The sequence below is a fragment of the Chelon labrosus genome, assembly GCF_963514085.1.
Source record: "Chelon labrosus genome assembly, chromosome: 12".
NCBI classification, from domain to species: domain Eukaryota; kingdom Metazoa; phylum Chordata; class Actinopteri; order Mugiliformes; family Mugilidae; genus Chelon; species Chelon labrosus.
This window is the reverse complement of record NC_140345.1, coordinates 17,888,188-17,905,917: the sequence shown is the minus strand read 5'-3', so window position 1 is coordinate 17,905,917 and position 17,730 is coordinate 17,888,188. Positions and strand designations below refer to the sequence as shown.

General features: G+C 41.8%; 2 protein-coding genes across 3 annotated transcripts in view; both read right to left on the bottom strand.

Moving 5' to 3' along the window:
* Positions 1 to 1,522, bottom strand: part of LOC311497430 (ankyrin repeat and IBR domain-containing protein 1-like) — a 30,961-nt gene extending 29,439 nt beyond the window's left edge. The window contains exon 1 of one of the 2 annotated variants that reach the window (XM_084557740.1): positions 1,409 to 1,522. The gene's annotated coding sequence lies outside the window, so the exon portion shown is untranslated. Of the gene's footprint in view, positions 1 to 1,129; positions 1,256 to 1,408 lie in introns of those variants that run through there. The other variant, XM_084557741.1, reaches the window with a different exon arrangement.
* Positions 1,523 to 2,947: 1,425 nt separating this feature from the next.
* eomesb (eomesodermin homolog b) lies at positions 2,948 to 6,231 on the bottom strand (the record flags this gene model as incomplete). The annotated part of the gene is made up of 6 exons (XM_084557041.1): positions 2,948 to 3,875; positions 4,041 to 4,102; positions 4,367 to 4,525; positions 5,032 to 5,153; positions 5,420 to 5,574; positions 5,708 to 6,231. 6 exons carry the CDS (start codon positions 6,229 to 6,231, stop codon positions 3,089 to 3,091), a joined length of 1,809 nt encoding a protein of 602 aa, XP_084413167.1. The 3' UTR covers positions 2,948 to 3,088.
* Between the last annotated feature and the right edge of the window lie 11,499 nt (positions 6,232 to 17,730).

The window sequence follows — 17,730 nt, the reverse complement described above, 5'->3', positions numbered from 1 at the left end:
CTAGCGTGGTGCCAGCTTAAATATTATTTTCTCTGTTTTAGACACAAAGGAAGTTTTTGCAGATGCAAAATAAAAACCTTTACTGCAACTGCATTTGTCAGCATCAGTATTATTGTTATCATGACAAAAGTGGTAGTGACACACATGCCCAGTTTGCAGGACAATCTGCCATAGTATGTATAAAAAAGACTGGAGGCCGTGGATGTGCCTGACACACCTATCTAATCCGTGAATCTTTACCAAGTGAGGTAGATAAGAACACAAAAGCATCAAATTCCAGGAAATTCTTATAGCGTTAGGTAGTTTTCCATGTAAATATATTACTCAGTGTAACTCTGGGACTTTCCTAATATAAGCCATGAGGCGCACACTTTCCTTTTAGATACAGCAGCAGAATCCAGTTAAAATATGACCATAACTTCACACACGGACATGTTTTAACTGTTTATAAAAGTCTCGTCTGATGGAGCAGCTCACATGAATCATTTGTTTATCATTTGTTCTCCGTGCAGGCAACCGATCATAATGCCCTGCCATCATTTGGGCCCATGCATGTAAAGACCGTAACAATTATACGTTTAAAAAAAAACAAAACAATAATAAAGCATCATGTAAACAGTGCAGCCAGTGCCTTAGGTCAAGAAATGTGTGTCAAGCCTGAGCCACATGAGGACATGAGATAAGAGACACAATCAGAGGGCCAAACAAACAGACAATGTCCCACCTCGGTGAACACATGATCTTTGAAAAAGAGTTATATAACCTCATAAATGATAATACACACTGCTCATTGAGGTTACTCTCCAAACGTTCAACTATTTAACCCATCTGACAATAGTTAACGACCCCCCCACCCACCCCCTCAATAACAGCGCCATCCAACCACATCTAACTGCAGCTGTCTGAGGGCAACAACAAGCCTCAACAATAAAACAGTCTAACAGTTTTTGTGCGTAGCGGCCACTTGACACTAAACTCCTTCATGCAGGCCTTTCCCCACGTCGTGTGGTGTTTACCGTTTTCGCTAGCTCAACCCCGACAGCACTGTGTTATGCAGTGTTAATGAACAGTCCTCCATGAGGCTTTGTTATATCTCTGGCTAATAACAAAACAATCACCAGTCACTGACCTTAGACAACGGCAGCTGCAAGCCATTCCGTTTGTCGACAGTGCCAGGGTTAATCACAAGACACAGTGCTGCCTGCTAGCTGTATATTATTTAAAAAAAAACAAAAACAAACAAACAAAAAAAAACACATCATGACGCTAGCGTCTGCGTTGACTAACGTCAGTGCATACGCTCGCTAGCGGCTGAGCTAGCGAGCTAATCGCTTTGCTAGCCAACTTAACGATGGCTAGCACAGTTGGTAAACTCAGTAAACAGTGGATAACAAGTATTCCGACTTACACAGATGACACGTCTCGCTCTGCAGACCCTGCCCTCTGCTTTAATTGTCAAACGCAAGCGCAAAAAGCGGAATCTTTTCTCGTTAAGTGAGGCAATCCTTCTCTATAAATAATGTGAGCTCAGAGCAGTGACGTTGCCCCCCTCCAACTGCTAGTCGGGTTGCCAGGTTTCAGCACAACCCCCCAAAACAGGCGGAGAAGGACGAGCCTCGTTGTTTTTGTTTTTTGTTTTGTCTTTTTTTTTTTTTTTAAAAAAAGCCAAATCCGCGGCTTTTAATTTAATATTCACCTAAAACACACACCGCCTCTGTGATATTTTAGACTGGACATGTTTTTATAACAGTCCAAGGGAAGGGAATAAGTATGTTGCATATATCTGTGGTGCTATATTGAAATAAGACATCTAAGCCTATTAATGGCACTGTTTTTTTTAAAAATAAATAAATCTTTACAGAGATTATGTGACATAAAGATTTAACTTTGTATTATGGTAGACGCGCTCAATCACCACCAAAAATCAACAGGCTGTTGTGGTGAGGGATTTATCGCTGCCACTGCAGTGACAGAAAACGTCCACTAGATGGCGACACAGTCCAGTGAATAGAAACGCGCCATCACACTCTCGTGCATGTGGTGTTTCTTAAGTGCAGTTAGGAACCAATTAAAATGCATAGTATACACTAAGCTGCCAAAACATTAGGGTTCAGTTGTTCAGTTTATGTTCAAACAGCATACGAACCTTGGTCATTCAAGTGTATGATCATTTTGGAGGTGTGTGGTTTGTAACACTATGGAACTGTAAGTCTATGGTGTTAAACCCAAGCCCTTCTATTATTTGACAACCCCATTTTAGTCAGTGGGCTAGGCTAAATACCAGAAATACTTTCATGTTTCATTCAATCCAGTTTAACGGCACCACATACTACGTCCTCCAAACTAATCATACAGTTGAATTACCACCTTTCTCATGCATTCATTCCCATCTCATGTACTTGCAGGTTAGTGTGTATAGCTATTATACACAGCCTTGTCGATAACTGCAGATTTTTAACATTACATCCAAGTGCTAAACAAAAATATGGAATGTACTCATAAGCCTACGACATGTGGAGGGCTTTAATTCAGTCAAAATAATCACTTAGATATTCCATAGAACACGTATGTCTTTTATTATCAAATATCTGAACTTTGCAGTGAAGGTATATACAGCATATTATACTCACATTTAAGAGTGCACACATCTCATAAGAACAGGCCTTGAATAAATAATCTGTAAACACACAGTCTCAGTGTAAAGGTACACACATAAATGTCTGCAACATTAAAACACTGTTTAAGAAAATCGGGGCACTTTGAACAAATGCTTTGGCACTTTTAAAATTCCAAAACACAGTCACAGAAATCAGTGGCTTAAAATATACAGTCCAGTGAAAGGGATCAACGATATAAGCCCTCAAGATGCTCATTTGTGCTGCATGCATCTCTTGATTTTTAATGTCGCCATGTTTAATGTGTCTTTGATACTTCCTGCGTTGTCACAAAAGAAAGGAGACAACGTCTTCACTTCCAAAGCAAGGTAATGATGTACACATAACAAATAAAAAAATAAAAAAAAAGCAAAATAATATGTTATTCAGACGATAGAGAAAACTAGGCCTTTTTTTTTTCAGAGACAAGATGTTCATGGGTTTGTGTAAAAGGAGTAGTAAGTAGCCATGCCTTTGGATGGGGGCGTGTCCTTGCTGTAGGGGCTGTTGTTGGTGGCAACAGAGGCTAAATCCTCACACTTGGTGTTGGTGGGTGAGTCCTCTGTGCTTGGACCATTAAGAGACAAACGCCTTCGCTTGCAGGCCATGGCATAGGAATCAGCCTTCTCTGAGGAAAGAGCTGATGGTTGTGTCTCTGTCCAGGAGGTGATGAGTGCTCCAGTGCCGTTTACCTCTTCCTCAATCTGTGGTTTCACTTTGTCTGAGTCTTCTGCAAAGCCAGCCGTGGGACTGGGCCTGGGAGACCATGGCAGACTTGGAGTGACCTTTCTTTGGTATGCAGCTCTGGACCCCCACCCCGCTGACATGGTAGTAAAAGGTGAGTCTGGGTAGTAGCTGAGGGCATGAGATGTTTGCATGGACAGTGATTTGATACCATATGGAAGCAGGGGGCTTGAGTATTCTCCTTCGTAGGGTGTCAGATCTAGCTTGTTGCTTGTGCCCGTGCAGTTTCCCCCTTGCTGCATAGAGGTGACAAACCACCTCTGTGAAGCGCCGTCTTCTGTTTGAGGTGAGAGGAGAGTGTTGGTCTGCGGCACTGCTCTCTCGCTGTTGTAGAAGCGGTTCTGGGGAAGGTTGTTGACAAACTGGTCCTGGAAGAGGGGCTGCATTGTGTAGCGGGCGCCGGGGACAATCTGGTGGGCGCGGGGAGAGTCGGTTGGAGATGGGGTGAGGCGGTCGTTCTCTGAAGCCGTGTACATCCTGAAAAATACGAGGGGTCCTGAACATTAGGTCACGGAAGTGCAGTGTGGGAAACAACAACTAGTTTCGCTATGAGGTGGCACACACGCTCGCAGGGTGATCTATTCCTGTGCTCAGGGTTACAAGTGATGAACAATTCATGACAAGGTAGTGTGAAATACTCACGAATCATAGTTGTCTCTGAATCCTTTGGCAAAGGGGTTGTGATCAATTTTCAACTGTGTAATCTAAAAAAAAAAAAAAAAATGAAAAGATAAACTTTATTTTGCAAAACTATCATACATACTGCAGACCATATGCATGTCGGTACACAAATAAATTACAGATGACTAAAGTTAGAAGATGTTATTTGCACACAAATTTGTACATGTTACAAAACTAAACATAACATTCATTTTGTGGGCTTTCTATAAATGGTCTGAGGATATAACAAGAGTATGCCATGAAAACATATATGGGTAGCTTGTTTTTTTTCTCTCTCCCATACTTACATCAGTGTTCTGGTAGGCAGTGACCGCTATAAACTGGGTCTCTGGAAAAGTGAAGCACTGAGTCTTAAGGTCGTTGTTCACGTCTTCCACCCCATCCTCCGTCACCTCCACGATGTGCAGCCGAGGCTGGTACTTATGCAGCGATTGCAAGACAATCATCTGTATGCAAACATGGTGAAAAAAATAAAAAATAAAAATAAAAATAGAATAAGTAAATAAATAAAACGCACTACATTTTTTTCTACACACGTCGAATTTATTTGTGTGAAAGAAATGTTAACTTTCTACAAATGTTTTGGATCCATTGCGCACAACTTAGATTGAATTTTTAATTTGAGTAAAATGATTGACAATGCTGTTGATCGCACGACATCACATTCTCCTTGTGTGCGAATTAAAACCTGAAATAAATTTCCTTAGAAGCACGAATAAAAATAAATAAATTAAATTAAATCACCCCATGCTAGTGCCATAGTAAATTATGTAACTCTATATTAATTGTGCATTCAGTTAGTAATGCGCATACAAGCGAAAATGTCAAAAATAATTTGCTGTGGTAGAGAAAAAAAAATAACAATAACTAAAATAATAAATCATTTTAATGCAATTGGAATTTAATACAATTGCAATACAATTGCATTTATTTATTTCACTTATCACCGTACCTGGGACGTGTTGTGACTGGTTCCTTTGTTGTTGGTGAGTTTCAGTTTGCTGAAGGAGATTTCTTGTCTCATCCAGTGGGCCCCTGTGTTTGGGGACTCTGGGTGGATGTAGACTTTGTTCCCTAAAGTTAAGAAATACATTTTATACATCGATCTGAGCCATTTATTTTTATAAAATAAGAACAATAATATAAAAACAGTATAAGAAAGAAAGGAAAGGAAATCAATCCGTTTGCACAGACACGATGTTTCAAAAGTTATACTCGTAAAAATAAGCTCGCAAATTATTTTGCCTCGCACCTAAAACACTGTGGAATTTTATTTATATTATTTGCACTTTTCTTTCTGATTGAGACGTGGGAATGTTGAATTGAAACGAAACGACTACCTTGGCTGCTGTTGTCAGCCTTCCCACAGGTGACCCACTTGCCACCCTGAAATCTCCAGTGGTTTGGGTCCGCCAGCACCACCTCCACGAACACGTTATAGTGCGCTGCTACAGTGAGACCAGCTATGTTAAAACTGAGGAAGGGAAACATCCGTCTGCAAAGGGATAAAAGACAATAAAATAAGCGAACAGTCGCAAATATGTCTGGAAACCAGAAACCTGAAATGAAAAATGAACTTAGGTGATCTAGGGTAAGTTTGATTCTCTTCGCTGTTCCTCCTCTCTCACCTGCCCTGCTTGGTGATGATCATCTCGGTTTGGTGCCGGTGGAACTTAAGCCACAGCGGTCGGTTGCAGAGGTAGACTTGGGCCCTCATCCCGGGGCCTCCGGCGGGCAGAGCCATGTTGCTGAGAGCGGACCCTGAGCCGGTGTACGGAGGGTATATGCAGCCGGGGCTCTGTCCGAGCTGGTAAGCCGGGCTGAAGTGACTGCGCCCGGCGGCTGATGGGGAAAATCCCGCCGGAGGCAACACGGAGCCCAAGTGGAGCGATGAGGGGTACCTGCCAGCGCTGGACGGGGTGTAAACCGTCCCACTGGGGGTATAAGGAATAAAAGAGCAGGGGTTCGCTGTGTCTGGGCTTTGCTTAGAAATCGTGGGTGGGATGTAGTACCGCTCTGCACCCATCACATGCTCTGTGTACCTGTTGCTTGCGCCCGGAACATCCCCATCCCCAGCCGGAGACTTGCGCCTCTCATCCGCTGCGTCTTTAGTTGAAGGATACGCGCTGCTTTCTCCTTCGCCGCCGAGCATGGTTGATTGCTTTTTTTGATCCCCGATGAAACTCTATGTCCAAGGATGTCCCTCCACCCCAGGAGACACTAAAATTGTTTCTTTGTTGTTTAATGCCAGCTGTCTTCTGCTTCTTCTGCAAGCAAGGGTCTCCGCTGTATTGAGGCAAACAAATACTGGTTAAGGGCAACTTATCTGCTGTCATTGAGTCACCGCAGACTCTAACACGAATGCAAAAGTGTCACCTCAAATATATGTGACATGTTTGTGGAAAGTGACCGTCATATCTGTGAGGATCGTTGTGGGCGTATGGGGCTGTGGTTTGAAGACGCCAATCGTGTGCTGATATATTTCAGCATTGTCAAAAACTGTAACTTTAGTGAAAAAAAGCCATCGTTGACAAAGAGGCTTTTCTCTTTTTCTTTTGTCTGTTTTAAAATCATGAACATATGTAGAAATAATCTGTTGCATGCAGGGTAAGGCATCATATCAGTTTTTTTTTAAAGCTTTCATATAAGTTCAGGTATAGGCCTATTAATAACAATATTACAAGTATCCAATATATCTTAATGTCTCAATAGGACAGTTCTGGCTAATACTCAAAAATAAAGCACCACGGTGAATGACAGTTTATCTGGATAATATTGGAGAGAAAGCCGCTTCGAGGTAAGGGCCAATTTCTTGTAAATCATATGACAAACGTGAAGCGCTGCACAGATTTCTTGGGGGTAGCTGTTGGTGTAAAACTAAAGTGAAAACGCGCCCACGAGTCTTGAAAGTCGTGGCATATTTACTATCTAAGTAAATCCGTGATCCACATTAGTTTCGTTTAAAACAAATAGCCTACGAGTGCCTATTTTTGAAATCATATTTTGCAAAAATGGAAATTTTGACACCACACAAATAATGACATGTCCTTTTGTATATATATATAATATATATATATATACTATTATTTAGTCTTTGCAAAAATACAGACAGGAAACCACTCTAATATTGAAATTGTAAACAAACGCGTTGGGTCTCTTTGCAATAGATAATCCTGTTATTATTCAGAGTTAATGAATTTGCATTGATTCAATTCTGATGCGTCTCCCAATGGGATAGCCGACGTTAAAAAAAGGGAAACAGCCAATTATTTTTCCGTTTGAAGAAACCTGTGATGTTTCTTGGATCAGACAGTCAGAAGTGAGAACTGATTGCAGCAACCAATTCCATCTTGACAAAAGAAATAAATCAAAGTGTGTGGACAAATCAACTGATTTAATGTGGCGCGACTCCCTGCAAAATAAGGCTAAAATTGAAGGTATACTTTAAAATATAAATATAAAAAAAGTTTTAACCAAACATTAACAAAAAGGTAGACACATTTGTTAGATGTAAGAATTGATTAAAATAAATAAACTTACCAAACGACTGTTGCTCCTGGTTCCGTTGTTAAATCAGGTACAATGTGCACGAAATGGTAAATAAAACTTATCTCAGACAACGTCAGCGCGAGTATGAACCTGCGAGCCTGAGTTCGTACCAGAACGTGACATCATGTTGTGTTCAGGGGTCGAAAGAAGGAGTAGGCTATAAAATAACGCCTGAGCCATGTGGAGGCGGACTGATCCGAGAGCAGAGACGCAGCGCCGCTTTCACCGCCGCGCTCTCCTTGTGGCCATGACGCACAGAGAGCAGCCAAACACCCCCCCTCCCCATCACCAGGGGAGGGGCAGGGGATCCTCAGCATTACAGCCAAGGTGTGTACAATCAAACTCCATCTGGTGAATTGTTTCCTTCTTGTCATCTTCACAAAGACATCATAAGCATAACGTTAGAGTGTGTGTGGAGTTTATGGTGCCCTTTAGTGGGCTTTATATTTTTGGCCCCTTTTTTCATTTCCCAAAGAGGAAAATAGCCTACCAGATTCCTGGAAGTTGGTGACATTTTTCATGGCAAATGTATGCAAGAGAAATGGCACATTTGCTCTGAAGATACAAAAATTTGACAATAATAAAATGAGTCTATGGTAAGTTAAATGTTGCAGACTTGGGAACCTGAGAAGGGTTCCCCAACATAAAGAGTTTTTCCTGAGTGGCTGCACAGGTAAACCATGTCATTGTTGTTGTTGTTGTGCTGGTTAAAGACGAGTTCAGGTACTCTATATGATCTTTCATATCTCTCATATAGCTGAAGAATGAAGTGCCCCAACTAGAAGAGGAACTAAATTCACAGAGAAAACTAGAGGGTTCTTTTGACTGTTCCCTGTGGTACACCCCAACAATAAGGTGCAATTCAGGTGATACTTTGTCACCCAAATACCAAGAATCATTTCTGCTCTTTAAGGGACTGTTTCCTCCTTGACCATTTTCTACTTCTTCAGTTCAAAGGCAACCCAGTTCAGACTTTGAATCATGCTGCATTGCCGTGTTAATGGCATACCTTTCAAGAGCTTAAAGACCCACAATCTCTCCTCTCAACACCAGACGACACTCAGCTGCTTCTGCTGCTCCCCTGATTGGAGAAAAGTTTACATGATAAAGACAGTGAGAGGATTAGCCAAGCGGGTCGCCGCCTCTGAAATAAACACACTGCACATCAAACAGGACAAATCAAAACTGTTTGAACAGCAAACAGTCTAAAGCTAATACACTTCTGGTGATTGCCCTGATAGACCAAAAGAGTTGTTTGAGTGTTTCAGGAACTCATGAATATAGACAGGAATTCAGAGATCTTGGCGTGCACATGTGGTTTTGGTGAGCCTAAAATAAGTTTGTACTACAAGTATTTTCCCCTGCTTGCCCGTTTCCCCCTTTGCCAACTGTGACTTATTCACACCATTGTTCTTTCCTGAATCTTGGTAGGCTACTATATCTCAAAAAAAAAACCTTTCTCTATTTAGCACACCATCCATCTGCCACCCAAACACACATGATCGCATGCTATGATGGTAAAACCTATGAGTCAGAAGTGAGAGTCTCAAAAAAAGTTTCTATATAAGATTCTGTTTGTCCCAGGAGTGCAGGGACTTGCACACTCATTGACACTTTAGGTTCTCTTCAGACCTCTACGCGAAGATCTTGTTCATTCGGATTTTTGTTTTCTAACTTTCACCAGCCGAGAGTGATGTCAGTGCCAAGTTCGACACAGGAAGGCGGCTTTCACATTCGTTTGGTGAAGGGTGACGATGCCTCTGTGCTCACCTTAAACCTATAGTGTATGTGCATGTATGGCAGATTTGGAACTAGCTACGCTTTGATATCTACTGTCCTAATGCTCTGCGTGTTCTGTTTATGATGTCCCAATATTGTTCTACTTTTACACTAGTTTCAGTTTCATCTCATAATATTTATATTTTTTAATATATGTCCGGACTGAATCTTTATCTTTCAGAGTTTCCCTTGTTTGCAATCTATCTATTTTTCATGACAACAGTCAACAGTTTCTAGCTGACCAAAAAACACTTATTTGGGCAAAAATTGGACAGCCAGTTTGTGGAATGGCCTCACTCTTCTATCTGCCACGCTCAATGAACAGCTTCCCCTAGCTGTGCCTGCTTTTTGACACGTCTAAAGGGCTGTTTCTGACATCTTGCCATCCTGCCGGTCACCCCCTCCCGCAGTGCTCATGCCAGGCAGGAGGAAAAAGCTGGTGACCTGGCCATCGCTGCCCTGCCCTAGGCCACTGCCGCCCTGCCGGCAGCAGAAGGTCTGTTGGTCCGAGGCCATGGCAGGAACTCTGCTCACCGCAGCTTGTGATGTCACGACAGGCACGCTCTCAGAAGAGAGATCCGATTGGCTCGGAGCGCCTGCCGTTCTCACTTCCTGGGAAATGCCCTCTCGACAATTTACAGACATGCAAACCAAATTAATTAGCACGTTATTTGAATGCGATCTCAGCTTTCTGCCCTCTTTAGCTGATCATCTTTTTTCGCAGATCATACAAGAAACCACAAATATGTTCTCCCCCTTATGTGATCTAATTTACATATGAGGAGTTTTGTAGTAATAGAAAGCCAATACATGAATTTCTCTAATTAAAATTTTTACAACTCATCTTTTACTACCTTTTTTTAATGAGTTACCACTGAATAAGAACATTTCTGCAAACTTTTTCTTGCCAGATCCAAAGAAAACTGTTATGTTCCCATATAAACTTACAGACTTGTACAAAAATATATATACATACAGCATAAATTGTATATATTAAGTCTTAACTATAGACGATGCAGACTCATACAGATTTTAATAGAGAACATTGATAAATAACTTTACTCTACAAACTAATAGTTAGCAGTTTTTATTGCATGGCATCAAAAGGCAGAAGGTGAGGGCCTTCAGCGACCAGCTTCCTTTTCTCCCCCCTATCCTTACGTCTATGGTTTGGTCCTACATCCTGTTAAGAGTAGCAGCAGGAGCGGACCATCACATTTGGTGCTCAGCGTGGGGGCGGTTGGAGAACTGTCATGTTCCAGCTATCCCACGGAGATACACTTCTGCCTCTCTGTGAAGATTTGGTGTTTTCTCATTTGCATTTGCTAATGAGATCCTGTTTGCATGACTTTATACTGGAAGGCAATCCCTCTGAATATCTCTTTACAAATACAGGAGGTGGCTAAAGTTCTATTTATTTAACCTTTATTCACCAATTAGTCCCATTAAGATTAAGGAAGTGTTTTTACAGAAAAGACCCAGCCAAGAAAGCAGCATTATGGTAGGGTATTTGAGGGTATTTGTGAATGGACTCATTTTTTTAGCATGTCTAATTTGATGAACCACATTGGTATTCTGAGGTATCACAATCCATTGTGAGTCACTAGTGGAGCAACAGTTGTAACAACTTCACAGTGATACCGTGAAAGCTCTTGAGCTGACATTCAACAAAGGGCAGGTTTGTGCAGTCTTATTGTTCAGTCTTGTCTGGAATCTGTCCAAACTAAATGTAAAATGTCTTGTATTTTACTGTTGGTATTTACTACAGAAAAGCATACCATTCCACTTACCATAAGAAGTGTATGCCCTCGCCAGTTCACCCCAATCACAACTTCACACTAGAGATCATCTTCCCGGCAGCTTTTCTCAGCCAAGACCCTTGACTTCCAAAATCACTTATCTGACGTGAAGTTCTTGAAGTCGCTTTCCAGTGCCAATTAAGGCCTGTTTAGAGCCCTCCCTCATTATTATCGCCCAATCTGTACTGTTAAGAGTTTCTGCCCACCAATCTGTCGATGTCAGCAGCCCCAAAAGACAGCCTCAACTTGATCTCGGGTCACAGTCAAAGCGATATTGATATTGAGATATTGCCTTCATGAAGCTGAGCTGATCCCGAGCAACGGCGCTGCTTTTAAAATTGATAAAACAAGTGACAAGTGATGCAAACACACCTTCAAAATGCTTTTCACATGTCCTTGTGTATGAAAAAAGTTGGAGAATCTGAAATCGGACGACTTCTAATGTAGCCTTTGCTTCGTTCATGGACTATCGAGCACCTTGAAGCTGCCTCTAGTAAATATGTGATCCTGGACAATTAAAGGACAGTATATTATCAATGAGCATCCGCTACATTTAAGCGTTAAGCCTTATTAATTTTGCATTTTGCAGCATACTGGAGTTTTAAATCTGGTGTCTGTGGCGTCATTCTCATGCCGGTGCACTAGTAGCGATATGTTTTATGTCAGCCAGCAATAATTGTTTGCCAGATCTGAAGAGGAGACCAACCATAGGGAAAAAGAAGAAGGCAGTTACAAATGTAACCACGGTTCTATGAATGAAGCCTGAAATAGAAGCTAAGAAGCACACAAGAAATGTTTTAATGCTCCTGATGAAAAAGAAGAGGCTTACCAGTGCTGTGGCTTTACCCATTAGAGCCCTGAAAGAAGAGATGGGAAGAGACAACAGTATGTCATAGGCACACATCAGTTAAATTCACTGCCAGGGGAAGGAGATAAAAGTTGCACACCATACTGTAGCTTTGAGACAATAACAAATATATAAAACAGTATAATATTCCAATATATACAGTAGGTTCCCTCTCTCCTATAGCTATCATGCACTTATAAATATAAGGATGGGATTTAGTTGAGGATAAATTGTTTGTGTCTCCATCACTGAATTGTACAAAGTTTCACATTACACTTGGCCTCTTTTTTCCCCCACACAGTATTATATTAACAAAATAATAAGCACAAAATAAATACACACAGAAAAGAAAACAAATGAATGAATGAATCAATGTATTGTTGAGTAACGCGTCCCTCTCTGTCCAGTGGGGCGGAAAGAATATTTTCTGCGTTATGTCCCCCTCATATCAGGCAGGCAGGACCCCGAGCCTGCTTTTCTCATATGGGGAATCTGCTGACTGTGGTATCACATTGTGATTAACAATTTAACTATGATCCTCTCCTCTCCCATTGTTATTCCACAGATGACTGAGAGTAACAGCGAAATATGAGCGACGGCACGCAAGGCTTCATTAGATTCATTGATTGATTTATTGTTTTCCATGGTTGTAATCACTTCCCCCAAGGTAATTTGTGAGCTCTTTATGGTTCAGAGGTATAAGCCTGAGAGTTAATTAATCGGCTTTGTTTAGAAGTTTGGAAGGAGAAATGCCCCGCTGAATTGGTAACCGCCAGGAAGGCAACAGTCTCTGTTACTTAGAATCCCTTGTTTACCACGACGAAAGATCAAGTAAACAGACGTAATCATGTTGATTTCTAGATGTTTTTACCTTGATCCACCTTTACCATGTTAACTTTCCTCTTGACGAATCCAAATGTAGGATTTTGTCATATTCCAGATGACACAATAAAACATAAAAACTGAAAAAAATAAACATTAAAACTGTCCAATTAAAGATCCATACAATGCTCATCACAAATGTAAGAATAACCCCACAATGCACACTCTAATACAAAATCAATTAGAAAGTGTAATGTAAATTATTTATATGTAGAATATTTCGCAGTATTTACGAACCAGCAACATTTTTACAGTGTATTTTCACTTCCTGACCCATTTTGTGACCTTTACGCTTCACTTTAATCAGCTATTTTTATCCCGAAAAGGTTTTTTTTTTAAAAAAAAGTATTGCACCTCTCAACTGAAGTAAAGTATTACCAGCCCAGAATCACATAATACCACATTTATGTTCTGACCCAAAGCAGGACGACACACACGTCGCTGCTCCCTCCTCAACCACAAAGCCCCTGGCCTATGTCAGTCTTAACTGAGTTTTGGGCTTGCTTTAATTTGCTTTTTCGATGGCATGTGAATGAGAACTGCTGCTTATGGGTTAAGTGCATCTTAATCAGCGCTTTAATCCAGTCATTAACAGAGAAACACGAGGTGTTGAGAGCAGCGAGGAGAGGTTGATAATTGAGAGGCTGCTTCCTTGCTCCCTGCGCTGTGCATTCGTGTGTGTTGCGCTGTGCATGTACGCCTTTCTTTAGCAGCGCTAGGAGTTAATCAGGAGAAAGTGGCAGGGCAATGTGGAGCAGAAGGAGGAAATGTTGCACAAAAAATTGGCAACGTCAGTGAAATTTTGCGACGGCCATACAACATGCATCACTGTCAGCGTGCACTCGGTTCAAAAAGGGGGGAAAAAAAAGAGAAATGAAAACATTTCACAAATATTTATTTCATACCATACATGAGGTTTCTTATGAAACTGATAGTAAAAATAGATTGTCTACACAACCCCTCCATACCCATCCCACCCTATTGTTCAGCTGTCACTTTCTCACTGAGTTTTTCTCACTGTATATTTTAGCACCTACCCCCTGTGTGAGGCCCATGTTCTTCCGTACCCCCTCTGTCGTCCTCTTGTGATGCACACATACACATGAGAACACTGAATCAACGAGTCCATATTGAATAAACATACTGCTTTTTAGGATTTGCATCATCCTTCACAAGGTGTATTTTTCACCATTTTTAGTGTAACTTATTATAGACTTACACGCACCTACTGATCCTATAAAAGCGCTGTCAATTGCTCACAAACATTCACCTTCTCAGAGAGGATCTTTGACAAATAAAACCCCCACAACAGCCCGTTCATAAGTGGCACAACAGCTGAGCATGTTAGGCTACAAGAGAAGAGGTACATTTTGGGTTTGGGTTTACATAGTGTTGTGTCCACTGTGAGTCTACTCTTTGAATTCTTACGGAATTAACAATTTTGACAGGTTTTCACTCGATTAGACAATTCGTACCGCGGCAAGTCAAAAATCTTTAACTTGAGGTTTACTTGATTTGTGTCTTAATAATGTGGAACCAGATCTCAAGCCTAACACTTGCATCCACCGTTGTGTACACATTTCTGCTTTGTGCAACACGTTGATCGCATCGTGTGTGTCGCTGCGTGTGTGTACATGCATTTGTGTATTATTATAAGGTGTGAAGAGCCCGATGACAAGATGAATGCTGGGAGCCAAGCTTGACCCCGCCGAAAGCTTCACCACACATGACTCTCGCCGTGCAAGTGTGAAAAAACATTTACAGGCCATTGACGGCGCAAGATGATACTTCCTCCCAGGTCGACGGGCCACACCCTCGCAGATCGCTACTGGTTCAACGGACAAACAACTCTCTGATGTCTCTCTCTGATGCTGACAGTGGAAACGAGATGAGGCAGCCCTCTTGTCTCGGGTATTTATTTGAATTACTAACATTGAAATGACTAAATAAAAGGTGGTTAAGAAGATTATGGCTGCATATCGTGTGAAGAAGTTGCGTGCAGGTAAACAAAGATTGAAACCGCATCTGTAACATGGCTACTGAAACATATCGACTATAGGACTGACATAATGGCGCTCTTTGTAGAGTCAGGACAGTGCTTATGTGCATTTAGAAGTCACAAATGTAATTTTACTTCCACATAAGCACACACACACATGCGCACGCTGCATCACGTAGATGGTTACTTCTGAGATGTTACAAAAATTTCTCTTTCTTCCATCCATTAAAAAACTATCGATCTTGTGCTTTGCCTTCTCTACTTGATGGGTTTTTTTTTCTGTCATAATGGAAAGTCTCCCCGGCCATTTCTTCAGCCTATTCTTCATTTGGAGTAATTATAGATGGAGAGGTAAAAGATGTTTTTTTTCCCCCCTTTCTTTTCTTTTCTCCTTCCTACCCTATCTTCCTCTCCCCTTGCGTGCATTCAGAGGAGCTCTCACCACTGCATTCTTATTAGGGACATGTCTGAAAGGCTCTCCGCAGCATGTGGTGTCCTCTGACCGTCCGCTATGGCTGCTTTTTGTTGCCATTAACAAGCCAAGCAACCAAGGATAGCTTTTCAACAGGTACAAACTTTTCCTTTTAGATAATTAACTGCATTCAGACACTCAGTGCGGTGTAGGCGATGTGGGTACAGAAGCCCAGAGGATCATATTCTGGGGGGGAAAAAAGGACAGAGAAAGGGAAGAGAGACGAAGAAAAAACTTGATCAAAAGACAAGATGTTCTCTTTGGTGTTGTTTAGTGCTAGTGGATTCTATACCAAACTCCTATTCAAATGGTATGGTCTTTTCTGTTCTCCTCCCTGTCCTTGTCCTCTTCATCTTTTCATCAGGATGGACCGTGTAATGAGGGAAAACTTTGATCATTGTAGAATGGTCAAAGGTGTGCTGCCTTAATGAACGAGAGAAACACAAGAAGGGCTGTCCCTCGTTCCTCTTTGCCTCGCCGCAAAAAGCCACAGGATGCCTCCTGAAGAAGGCCTCCTCCATCCACTGCCGTCTCGTCTCTTGTTAAAGGAGGCATAAAGCGAAGGCAGAGGGGAAAAGTAATTTTCTTCTCCTGTCTATCCATTCTTTCGGTGCGTTTCTTCTACTTTTTGCTGTGTGCTGTCATAAAGCTTATAATTATCCTGGCAAGAGCTCCTCAAGTGAGAACGAATGGGGTCCTTTGTATCCCTCTCTCTTCAGAACTCTCCTGTTTCCGGGGAGAGGGAAGTCATATTAACATTTGGTCTTCCCCTTTTAGAGATGCAGTGAGAAAGCCAGATGTGCCTCCTCTCAAAAATATTTTAGCGGGACTGAAGCATAATATGTGAGCAAACTTTTCCCTGCTTTAATCATTTAATGTATGCTGATGAGTCCGTCATGTTTAAATGTGATTTGCATCCCTTATACCTGGTACTGGATGGTCCTATTCCACATTTTCTTTTTTTTTTCTTTTTTTAAATGTGCATTTGATCGAGAGAAACGGAAAAAAAAAAAACAGATCAGCTGCTACTGCAACAGCCACCAGATGAGCAGGCAGACCTGACCTGACTCGGCAGCAGAGATCACAGGTTAAGGGTCTCTCTTACTTCCATCCTAACCCATCCTCCGTTCACCTGCCCCTCCCTCGATCCCTCTGACCTCCATCCCCAACTCTTCCGGCTGATTACTCCTAATGTAATTTTAATTAAAAACTGTGGTGTCAAAGGGTTTAGCCTGCCTGAGAAGCGGGTGCAGATTGTGGCACAGTGGCAGACCCCTTCACTTGCTTGAGAGGAAATGCATCCTGACATTGCTCGGGTGGTGCCAACGAGACCAGAGCCAGGGTAAGCAAATATCCTTTCTGGATCATTTAAATATCACAATAGAACTTTATTATAAGAAGATGGGTAAAGTGTGCAGGAATACAATGTTATTCCCTACATTATTTATCCTAATGGTTGTTTGGATTGTACGGTTTTTAACTATACATTTCCCGGTAATTTAGTCTTCAATATGTCACGAATGCTCCATAGTTGTATCAGATGAGACAGAGCACACTGTCAAGAAACATGTGTTGGTCAGTTGTTTTTGCTACATATACGTGGTTTAGGTAAAAGGTGTAAAAATAAAAAAATATTACAATCTTGAGTGCAATAAATTATTCTCAGCCGCGTGGAAAGCCATCAAGCCGCAACTCCTTCTAACATCATCATAGTTGACAACTGCCACAGCCAAGTGTCACAGGAGTGACCTGAAGAAGGTGGCCCGCAGCAGGCCTCAGCAGCGGAGGTCTGCCTGTAGGTTTGTAATCCCCTCACCCGAGCCGTTGGATTATCTGCTCTCCATCGACCCTGAAGAGGCTCCCCGTAGTTTGGGCTTAAACACTCTCTAAAATCTCATCTCCACACCCCATCTGCCGGCTGAGCGATGGCGGAGGAGTGGGGACGCGGGCAGCACAGCAGACGAGGAGATCAGGACACACCTCCTCCTTCTTGCTGGGGCTCTGTGCCGCTGAGAAAAGGAGACACTCTAGATTGAGCATTCCGCTCATCAACATTACTTTTACAATTCAGTTTTAGTTGTTGAACATCTTCCCGTGTAGCACATCTTAACATCTCTTCTAATATTTGTCGTGGAGATGTGACCTTCATGAACGAACCGAATCTATTGACAGGCTCTTTAAAGCCAGCAGTTGCTGTTGTGAGTCGTTCTTTCTTTTTCCTTTTTTTTTTTTTTTTGCTGCATTTTATACAGATGCACACAGAAGCTCCTTCCTTTCTTTGAGACAGTGTTGGTGACGGAGATATAGCGGTGAGCAGTGGACCT